This window comes from Vicia villosa, linkage group LG6 (genome assembly GCF_029867415.1).
Source record: "Vicia villosa cultivar HV-30 ecotype Madison, WI linkage group LG6, Vvil1.0, whole genome shotgun sequence".
In the NCBI taxonomy this organism is placed as follows: Eukaryota; Viridiplantae; Streptophyta; class Magnoliopsida; order Fabales; family Fabaceae; genus Vicia; species Vicia villosa.
In genome coordinates, this window is record NC_081185.1 from 12,539,634 (window position 1) to 12,551,528 (window position 11,895).

The 11,895-nt window shown below is 35.1% G+C and overlaps 1 protein-coding gene across 1 annotated transcript; it reads right to left on the reverse strand.

Annotated features, from left to right (window-relative positions):
* Positions 1-2,155: 2,155 nt before the first annotated feature.
* LOC131608915 (uncharacterized) lies at positions 2,156-9,645 on the reverse strand. Its single transcript, XM_058880509.1, has 6 exons — positions 9,284-9,645; positions 7,620-8,001; positions 6,627-6,823; positions 5,414-5,558; positions 3,464-3,617; positions 2,156-2,570 (listed from the first exon to the last, which is right to left on the reverse strand). Exons 1-6 carry the CDS (start codon positions 9,322-9,324, stop codon positions 2,545-2,547), a joined length of 945 nt encoding a protein of 314 aa, XP_058736492.1. The 5' UTR covers positions 9,325-9,645; the 3' UTR covers positions 2,156-2,544.
* Positions 9,646-11,895: the final 2,250 nt, after the last annotated feature.

Genomic DNA, 11,895 nt, shown 5'->3' on the forward strand with positions numbered 1-11,895 from the left:
CGACAACTGGAGCGTGGAAATAAATGGTGGGTGGCCCGATAGCGGAAACCATAGTAGGTGGCCCACCGAATCTTAAACGAGGCTCTGATACCATGTTAAGAAGTGTGGTTGGATCTAACTCATCCCTACAAAACCGGCTTGTAGGGTGAGGATTGTCCCCACTTATAAGGACATGTTCAGGCCATATATTATCCGATGTGGGACTCTTAACAGTCTCTAATAGGATTCAACATGAATAAATCACATTTAAATCGTTATGGAAACTATATTTATAACCCAATTTAATTGATAAGCTCTTCTTTTTATATATCTAATCTTTTTTATTAAAAAAAATTAATAAGCTCTTCCTTTCAAGTAATTACAAAAATAATCAAACTATCTTTATAAAAATATATATTTTCATTAAGATAGTTTAATTGATATTTTCATTAAGGTAGTTGACCGGAAACAACTACCTTTTTATATATTTTCATTAAGGTAGTTGATTGGAAACAACTGTTTATTTATGATTTTTTTTTCACCTTTACTGATATTAATGTCATAATACCTGTTACACTGTTTTGTTACTAATATTTCATCTGAACCATTTTCAAGCATGAATGCACTAGTATTTTCCACGTCTCACCAGCTAGGCATATGTGGATGACTACTATGAGGCTTTACCGCGTGCGTGCTCAATCATCCCACTCGGAGGGAACTAGGAGACTGAGCCGTTCTAAGTATCTCTTAACAGGATCATGGCAAATGATATTAACTGAATGTCATACGGCGATCACTGTGAGACACGACCCTTAGAGGTGATGGCATTGTACTTTGGATGGTTAGTCTGTAAATCTCGATTTATGTACTCTCACCTGAGTGAGTACTGTATCAATTTAGACATATCCAGGGTATACTTAGAGACTTGCTGCTCCTGCCACTATCCTCCACATGGAAGATTATATATTTGTAGCATACTTTGATCTTTTGGTGCTATATGATGTACGTGTGTCAACTCCTCGTCCATGGAGTACCATATATGGCTACACCCAATGATTTTATAGTGTCACATCTTTTCATGACACCAGATGTAGAGGGAGATCAATCGAGATCAGCTCCTTAAGAGATCTTAGAGAAGGGGCGGGTAAGGGCGGACTAAGTCATTGATGTGTTACTTGCATGTCACTGCATTGTGACTATTAGGAGAGATTCATAAATAGGGACGAGTTTGTGGAAGGCACTTTTCAGATGGTCACTCTACGTGTCATCTTACAATAGGCACAACATGCATTGCAATACCGACGGCAGAGGAGGAATAGAGGAATCATATATACTCATGTGTTGCAATACCGGCAGTAAAGGGTGAATAAAGGAATCATATATACTCAGGAGTAGAATTTTATTTTGTATATTTTAACTTTTTTTTCTATTATAATTTGTACTTTGATTGATTATAACATAGTCAAATTTTATATTTGACATCGACATTTATGTAACAATCGTTCTTCTATTTTTATCTTATTATTGAATGACAAATATATTTGACATAGACATTTATGTAACAATCGTTCTTCTATTTTTATCTTATTATTGAATGACAAATATGTATGATTTGTTGTGAAATTAATTTATAAATAATTTATAATTCAAGTTTATTAAAAAAAAAGAGTCAAATTTCATCTCTTTCTGTTAAAGAGTGAAAACACTGTCAAATAATAAATCCGAATAGTGAAATTCGAACCAATTGTGAGAAAAATGGAGTGCCTTAATCATTTAGTAATTTGAAGAATGGACGTGTCCGAAGATTAAAATATGAAGTATAGGAAGGACATTTTGAAATTTTCATAAAGTGTGTAATCATTGAACAATACTAAAAAAAACTGAAGGGGTATGATTTAGTAATGTGTGCTATTATGGCCCACTAAAAAAGGGGTACGTATCAATTGTAATTTTAATAATAGAGATGCTCTTCAATCCTCTAACAACAGAAAGCATGCATAAAGAAATTTGGGAGCATAAATATAACTCCTAAAGTGACTTGTATTAGGAATTGTGTTAGAGTAATAAATTTCAGAAATAAATTTAAACAAAAAGCTAAACAAAAACAATTTAATAAATTTAAATTATTACCATTTCAGAAATAACAAATAGTTCACACTATATAAACAAAAACATCTGGCAATAACTTCTCCTATTTGTATATGGAACAAATAAGATTTCTTAGTTTCAAATTTATTCTTCACAATTGCAATCTAATTCTTTCCCTTTCGTGATACATATGAATATAATCCACCGAAAAGCTAAAAAAAATGTTACAGCAAATCCAATTTAATCATAAAGAATGGAACTATAATTTCCTAGTATATTCAGCAATTATTTTCAGAAAAATCTGGAAGTAGAGCTTTGCTGCTTAATGTTTAACCCTAAAGTCGAGACGGAAAAAATGACGAAAAACAACTCCTGTGTTGCCGGTGTAGGGTTAAAGTTACTGTGAACTTCTACAACAACATTACCATCCAAATATTGGCTTAATCAATGGAAGACGAACTTGCAGGACAATTGAATCTATTCTTCTATTGCGCATAATCGTTCTGAGCAAAGAAAAAAATAATCTTATAAGATTACAAAGATATTAACATGGATATAAACACAGAAAAGGGTAACATGATACATTAGCATCCAAAGTTTACATATTTATTGTTTTCTTAAAATTTGAGTTGGGACCTATAAAGCACTAACATCACATAAACATCGCATACAATACTGACACGGAGACGTTGACATAGATAGTAATTTGAGATAATGCTATAACTAAACGTAACCACATCTGCCGGTATCGCCGGACACCAGAAGTGTTAGTGCTACATAAAACTAACTCAACACTCAGAATTGACATGTAAATTGAGAGATGTCTCTAACTTATAGACACGTGGTGAGGAATGACTCAAGTATACACATTTTTAGTCTATATCTCATCCAATATATAGTAAAACTCTGATATCATTGTAAAATTTAAATTGGGTCTAACTCAATTCTATAAAAATAAAACGTAAGGTGAGTAGCATATAAGCATCATACTGTCGTAAGGTGAATGCAATTTTCCCCAAATATAATAAAACTGTAAAGTAAAAAGAAAAATGAGATGAATACATTTAATGGGACATTGAAAATAGTTTGTTGACATGGATTGGGTCACAGTACTAAACATTTTGTGGCAGGACGTGTCAGCATTCAACGAGCTTATACAACCAACCTAAGAGTGCGTTTGAATGGAAGACTAATCAGGAGGTAATGTAGTTTTATATGATAATTCAAATAGGAATTTTAAATTGTCTCATCCAAACACACTCCATACGGCTTTGGTACAATTTTACCCATGTTGTTCTCAAATAAATGTCAAAGCGCAAACAAATAGCATAAACAGAAACACAAGTGCAGATACACAAAAGGAGTACATAATCTACAAAGGAAAGAGAGATCTTACTCAGATATTCGTAAGTCAATATCATTGACGTGCCCCACGCTGACATGCTAAAAAATCTTGGACCAAACCCTCTATATAGGCCTTTCCAACCATCTTGTTTGATTAAATCTTTAGTAACTTTTTTTATAGAGCTTTTATTTTCATGTCCCATCACCTAGAGTGAAGAACTATTCAGTTAGACAAAATTAATCAACAGCAATCAGGATACAAAATATCAAAAGCCAAGTGAAACACAGCCACGCAATGTTTGTGAAATGTTATTTTCAGTCATTTCTTACCTTTATTCTTGAGAATGATGTCACAATCTAACATCACCACTATTGTTCAATGAACCAACAATGTATGTATACAAAAACAACAACAACAACAACAACAACAACAACAACTAAGCTTTATCCTACTAAATGAATTCGCCTACGTGGATCAAACAACGCCAAGATAATTTATTATATATCATGTTTATATCCAACTCGTTGATCTATAAATCATTATTGATAGTTTCTCTATAGCTTTTCTAAATCTTCCTCTGCCTCTAGATGATTCACCATAGGCTTCTAAGACTTGTCTCTAACCTCCCATTTAATTTCTCCCTCAACTCTTGACTCTCCCCGTAAAGCCATATCATCTGCAAAATACATGTATTTCACTCTGGCCTCTTGAATGTGTTGGGTAAGTACATCCAAAACTATAGTATAAAGATAAGAACTTGAGGGTCAACTCTTGGTGTAATCCTATTGGTATGGGAAAATCTTTCTGTAGCTACACCTTGTGTCTTCATACTACTTAATATCCCCCTCATACATATCATTGATAGCTTAAATATAGACAATCCTAACCCCTTACCTCTTTAGGGCTTTCCACAAAATCTCGCTAGACACTCTCATATGTCATCTCCATTTAGAATGATAGAACGAACATGAACCGAAAGGAAACTAGTTTTGTCAATCGCAAAAAATAGTAGTTTGTTCAAGTTCTGCTTTGCCACAATGCTATAGCGCAACTATAGCAGCTATTTGACAACATTTTCTACTGTATAGCAGATTGCGGAAAAATCGTTATTTGATCAAATTCCGCAATGCTATAACGCCTCTAAAACACTGAAGTTAAGAGAGAAGACTCATGAAAGGAGATGTGCAAAAAGAGAGGGGAATACCAGGCTCCATGCAGCCCGTGTGTGAGTAGTAATGAATAGAAAATCAGAAATTACATTAGTCAACACAAACCTGACACCTAAAGCAAAAGGAGAATAAAGAAGTTGGATTCAAGTGATGGGATGATTTCATATAATTTACCAGATTATGTCCATAAAAGATCTGCAAGCTAAGCACATAGCTACTTGCCGTGAGTTTTGAAATATAAAAAAGCTCTAAGATTGGGGACTAGAAAAATATAGAACACAAGATAAATGAAAAATAGATAAGAATAGTTGTTGTGAACTATGTCTCCTGAAAGCTTAAACTTCACCAAACATGAGCTGAAACTTGACTATAATTTTAATTAGAAAAATGGGAGAGGCATGGATCAAACTGATACTATGTCATGATGAAACAGGAATACCAAAAGCTTAAGCTCTAAGGAGAAAACACTTCAATGGTTGTATATTATAATTTCTAAATTCTAACAATATTAAAAGACTTTTCTGCCTATAATTTATAGGAACTTGGCAGTTAAAAGAATTACAAGATTAGGTCATGCCCACTACCGTCATGGAGTCCAAGTATTGCTCCAATATCTTAAGAGCAAACTTTCTTATTAAAATCAATTTTTCAAGAAAATAGAAGCAGCTTAGTAAGAAGCAAACTTTCTTCTTTCTAAGCATTCCCTTAAAAGGCACGGGTAACTGTTAAAATGAAGTTGCTTGAAAAATTGTAAAACCAAAATCAAGAAATAGCATGCACAACAACAATCACTGAGGATAATGAACTAACAAGAAAACGAGGTTGTACAAACCTGTAACCGTGTCTTGATAGTATCAAATGGCGTTGTTATGCAGGAAGCAGTTGCACCGGCAATAATCCCTCCCGCAGCCTGAACTGATACAATCTTCAGCACACTGGGAGTGCCTTCATCATGTTTGGCACCTTGGTCCAAAAATCTGTCAATGTAAACAGTAGATAGTTGTCTTGAATATTATAAAGCTGGCATAATAATGGCAAGCACGTATATAAACTATTCATTACCGATTACCCTATTATTTATAAAATTTCCCGTTAAAATATGTGTAAAAATTCCTTTACCAGTTTAATGTAAAATTGACTTATCCTTTTCTAAGATCTCTCGCCCAAGAAGAAATTCTAGCTTCCCTGAATTAATGCATTCAACTCCATGCACGCAGATATGGTTACAGAAACACATATTTCAATGTGTAATTCAGTCTTGACAGAGTGAATTCTATACACTAATCTGACAGATCTAATATCTAACACCAAGAACATTTTACCAGATTTAACCACTTCACTATGCCAATGCTTTTGCAACTTTGCACTATCATTTGAACATAACAGATTTTCATAATCTAACTTTTATAGAAGACCTATGAGCTGTTTGAAACTTATGTGCACAACATGGTTAACTTACGTAACCATGTTTAGAAGATACCAGTAATTTATTAAAGACTTGCTTGATTGATGACACGTGAATGTTATCAACACACTCATACTAATCATGGCATAACAGACAAATATTTCCAGTCCAATTTTAAAAGGAAAATTTTAAGGTTTCATTTTTAAGAATCTCTACTTAAAATCTTTATATTTAAAGGAATTCAACACCAAGGTAATGCCACAATCATGGAAAGTTACATCAAACTTTTCAACCTCTTTTGGTGGGAGAGAGAGAGAGGTCAGTTTGCAAGGTCTGGCTGGCATCAAACATTAAACATAGTTATAAATAGAAGCATTGGTTGAAACAAATAAAGGCCTTGTTTGGGTAAAAAGTTCAATTAAGCACTTAGATCATAAGTGTTTATCACACAAGTGCTTATGTATATAAGCTATTTCTATAACAAAAGATAAAATCAAATCAAATTGTTTTTATACAATATAAGCCATAAATTGTTTTCATAAGCTATCCTAGAGAGCTCGTGGGAAAAGGTAATGCAAAAAATCAACATAATCAAATATTAAGATATAAAATACAAGCATTACTAGGCCTTACAAGTTACCTCCAAATGAACCGTTGGCTTGAACCATAACTTGCCCACCAAACTGCGCTAGAAGGTGCATAAGTAACAACAGAAAGGCCAAACCCTCGATACAATCCCTTAATGCCATTAGACCTTATAATCTTACGAGCAACATCCAGACCCCCACTATATTGGGCATGGCCTGAGTATCCTTGCACCATCAATTTTTGGCTAACCTGAATACCATCCAATGAGAATTAGATATAAGAATTAGCCATGTTTTGTGAGAGAAGAAATTTTATCAACAAGAAAATAAATGAGAGCAAAATATCAGGAAAAAAAAATATAACTATAAATTCCTATTGATCTATGAATCTGACATATGTGTCAATTGACACCCTTCAAATGAAGGGTCGGTTGAACATCGCCACAAAGACGTAAGGCATTTATAGCACAATTCAACAGAAAAAATTTCTGTATGCAAAATCCAAGATCATACTACAATTGAATGCACGGTATATCTGGAGACAGCACACACCCCTGCATAACCTCACTATCCATCCTTCTTCCCATGTAAAATTTTCTTATATTCTGATATTTAAGCATTAAAAAAACCCAACATTGCATTTTCAATATGTTCAGAACATTCCGAGTCCTAATTTTATAAAATGAAAGCATCATCCATCAAATGGTGGCAAAACAAAAGGACTAGGAGCGCAGCATAGTGTTTAAAATAAACTTTTAATTATCACTTTCGAATACATAAACAAAACTGAGTACAATACAATAAACACTTAATTGGATTTGAGAATATCAGCAAGCAAACTCCAACACTTGCAAACAAACAAACAAACAACAACCAAGTCTTATCCCACTAAATGGGATCGGCTACATGGACAAATTCCAATACTTGCAATAGTGAAAAATAAACATCAAAGATTGATAAGCTAACTGAAGAACTAGGTTAATATCCAGGGCAGAAGCACTGAATGTACCACAGTATCCATATAAACATGAATTAGATTTTCGTACCACATCAATTGGTACAAACACAGATTGAGCAAAAAGTGATGATGTCATGCCTGCAAATCCATTTGCTAAGGCAGCCTGAGTAGTTTCAGATAGTCCAAATGGTTTCACCATTTTGAAGGCATACACCTTTGTGGTCTCTAGAACCGACATGAATATGATTCTGGCCGGTATTGCACCAGTGATAACCGTACCAAATCCTTTATACAGACCAGGAATTCCATCTGTTTTAAGTAATCCTTTTGCAACAGAAAAGGCATTTTTCTCTACAGCCCCCTTAGTTGCAACCTGCAGCCTAGTTTTCACAACTGAAACCGGATAAAGTGCTACTGTAACACCGGTAAAGAGTCCAGCTCCTACCACATAGAACTTAGTCTTATCTAGCCTGCATAATTGAGAGAACTTAATTAGGACATAGAGCTTGTAGATGCAGAATTAATCATAATACCATAAACTCAAAATGAATTGGATGTTTGGATGGCCCATCAATTGGATCAAAATTGTGTTGAAAAACCACATCAACTCAAAAGATCTAACTAGTTAGTTCATTATTTTCAAGTTTTATTGCATTGGGACGTGGTTTTCCTCCGTGATTTGGTTTTCTAAACTGAATCTAAACCAGTTTATCAAATATCCGCCACGGCTCGTCGCAATGGTAAATATTGGCCGATATTGCAAGTTTTTCCGCCATAACCTGCTATGACGGTGCCGCAAAGCAGCAGGTATGACGGTATTTTAGCTCTCTGCCATGGACCGCCATCCGCCATCAACAACACTGATCTCGTCGTGATGGTAAATATTGGCCGATATTGCAAGTTTTTCCACCATAACCTGCTATAACGGGGCCGGAAAGCAGCAGGTATGGCGGTATTTTAGCTCTCTGCCATGGACCGCCATCCGCCATCAACAACACTGATCTAAACAGATATTGATTCTGTCGAAAATTGAATTGAATAGTGAATTGAATGTAAAGTGATTATGTTTAAGTACATTATAGTACAAGTGGGGTGGGTGAACAATAAACTCCTAGCTAAAAATCAATTGTTGGGAAAAAAAGCTCCAAAGTCTAGCCTCAAGATAGAATCAATTCTAAAGGCAAAATCTATTGTATTCCAAAACAAGGAAACGTCTCAAAACCAATACTACGTATCTAAAATCAATTTTTCCTCTACCAAATAAAAAAGTCACAATATCCCTAAGATACATATCGGTTAAAGTTTCATCTAAGAACAAGTTAGAACCTCTCTAGCACCGGCACGTCCGAAAAAATGTGTGTCCGTGTTAGTGTCCGTGTCCAAAACTGACACGGACACTTCATAGGTTAGAACAACATACATAAATTCAAGAAGAATGAAATCACACAATCACAACTTTTTTCAGAAAAATTCCTATCATGATACTGCCTATTTAATCGACAAATTCATAATCTTTTTTCCTGTTTTTCCACCTATCAACAACTTATCCTTTTGTTAATTCCCAGAACCATAAACCCTAAAATCATGCATATAAATATATTGAACCAATTTTCAACCGAATAATCGATATCTTAAAATACATCAAACACAAAAAAAAAAAAAAACATAATCAAGCAAAAATAAATCCAGAAATTAACAAAAAACAATGAAAAATTAACTGAATAATCAAGAAGAAGAAATGAAGAAAAATACTTGTCCCAATTAATTTCGGCTTGACCGAAAGAATGCGCCATTTGATTGTTCAGCTATTGTTCAGAAAAAGGAACAAAATTGCATCGCCAATTCGTAGTTTCGTTGTTGTTACGTTGATGAAGATGATGATGTTGATGATTGGATTGAAGTACTATTGTGAATTGTAATGAAAATAGAGGGAAAATGAAAATATTGTTATGTGGAACTGGTAGGTTTAGGTTGAGGAAGGTAATTGGTGAAAAGGCTGCGTGAACGCCGTGTTTCTGGAAAGGAAAATGCTCGCAGGGTTTCAGATTTTGATTTTGCGAAGATTTTTACTCTTTGACTATTTTGTACTTCTAGGAATGATTTTTATTCAACGAACAAATTCAATTTTTCTTTTACTTGTTGCACATATTTAAACGGCAAATCCTTAGGGCAGTGTTTTAAAAATTGGACCGGACATCAAATTGGTGAGGGTATTAGGTCATTGGTTTATTAGTCGAACCACAGGGGTCACTGGTCGAACCGCATGACTAAACCGGGTTAAACCGGATAACTCGGTTGAATAGACCGGTCGTTATAATAAAATTATATAGATATAAAATCTGTCGAACCGGATGATTCAGTCCCTACAAAAATTATATAGGTATTAAATTTTTTGAAAACATTATATTATAAAAAAGTTCACAAATTCATAATTTAAATTCAAATTTTACACAGGTATCACACACAATCAAATAGTACATTAATTATAAAATATAAACAAAAGTTTAATCACAACATAATTTAATTGAATAATTTATAACAAATTAATTCTATTGTCTACTAAATTTAATTTCAATAAAAGAAAAATTGTTTCAATATTGGGATCTTCTTTTTTAATATCAAAATCATCGGTAACAAAATCAACTGTATCTACAATCATTTTTTTTATTTTAATTTTTAATTAAAATAGTCAAAATGACATTGTTTTAATTTTTTAAAATAAAAAAAAAATTAAAAAAAATTAAAAAATGCATTTAAACCACCGGTTCACAAAAACCGTCGATTTTCCCGGTTTTAGCGGTTTACACCGGTTTTGACCAGTTCACACCGGTTCAATGACATTCTCGATCCAGCTATTGAACCAGACCGGTTACCTGGCCGGTTCCCGGTTCAACCGGTCCGACCGGCCGGGCCGGACTGGTTTTTAAAACATTGTCCTTAGGTACTCGTGATAGGTACCCTAACTTTAGTATAAATTAATTAAAAAATATAAAAGGTAACATCGTAGTACGTAATTTTGTTTGATTGGAACGGCTCTATCGTTTGGTTCCCTTAGAGCGGGTCTTATGTGCATGCATGCGACTTATCTTCAGTATAACCAGTAGCAAGTGACTGACCCAAAATGCGGAGGAAGTGTTGTAGGATCCATCTCTGAAATAGGGAAATTAAATAGTTAGTTCTGGAATCAAAATAATTAATAAAGGCCACAAAGACAAAGAAGTTATACTGTCATGAGTGACATGCTGCTGGTCATCTGCTTAGTATTCCACTTAATTCCTTCATCTAACTTCGTATTTAAGTAATTCAGGCAAGCAGCCCCCAAGTTCCACCAGTGGATCGTCTCAAAATCATCAAAATATCGCAGGTACATGATATCGGTGTAAGTGACACTAGTGTCCACAAACATTTGTGTGCCAACAAGATACAAAAGATATGCTCTCATAGCAAACCTCCTGTGAATGGTAACCTGCTCCGGATCACCATGAGCCTCTCCTGCACGTCTTATCTAATCCGTGAACACCTGACCCAAATAACTATACCTGGCGTGGCAACCACGGGTTTTATCAATCTCTCTAAGAGCACTTTGAGGGGTAACTCCTAACTTCTCATGATCCAAGAATGTCCCTCTAATCGGAAGATGCAGCAGACATGCGACATCGTCGAGGGTAATCGTCATCTCACCATGTGGTAGATGAAACGACGACGTCTCATGGTGCCACCTCTCAACGAAAGCGTTAATCATACCCCAATTGACCCATGTTGTATCCATAATGGGCCAATTCTTTTAATCATGTAAGTTGTAAAAGCTCATCAAACCATGGTTCAACAGGGGGTACGAGTCTACTTATCTCCTGCCCATGGTTAATGACCTTGAGCGTATCACATTCTTGCATAAATATTTTGACGGATTTAATCAACAAACCAAAATTCAAAATTCTTAATAAAATTCATCACAAATGTAATAGAAATCAAAATTCAAAATACATACATGTCCGTCCCAGGTACATCTAGCAACATGATTAGGATAAATAGGAAGAATGGATAAATCAGGTGGTCCTCCTCCAAAAGCCTAAGGCGCCGCAGGTGCAGCCTGTGCAGGTGCAGGCTCAGGTGCCGCCTCATTAGCCGGATTAGGTGCTTGGGATGACTGAGGAGCCGCCCTAGGTGTCGTTTGGGACTGAGGTTGTGATGCAGGTTATGGTTGGGCCTCTGGTGTCGCTTGAGAACCGGACGTCTCCCCCGCCTCAAATACACTCAGTGGAGAAGTGCGTCTATGGGAGGACGGGGGCGAAGACAGATGAATTGGAGAATCCTGCCTGCTGCGGGAGGACGATGTAGTAGGAGTAGAAGCAAGAACACTTGAG

What these genes read in the sequence shown, in the direction of transcription:
- LOC131608915 (XM_058880509.1), bottom strand. Translation starts at nt 9,324, where the DNA reads ATGGCGCATTCTTTCGGTCAAGCCGAAATTAATTGGGACAA. An exon ending in TGTTTGTACCAATTGATGTG is followed by an intron (nt 6,824 to 7,619) that starts GTACGAAAATCT and finishes GATGGTATTCAG; the next exon opens with GTTAGCCAAAAATTGATGGT. An exon ending in ATTGACTTACGAATATCTGA is followed by an intron (nt 2,571 to 3,463) that starts GTAAGATCTCTC and finishes TTCTTTGCTCAG; the next exon opens with AACGATTATGCGCAATAGAA.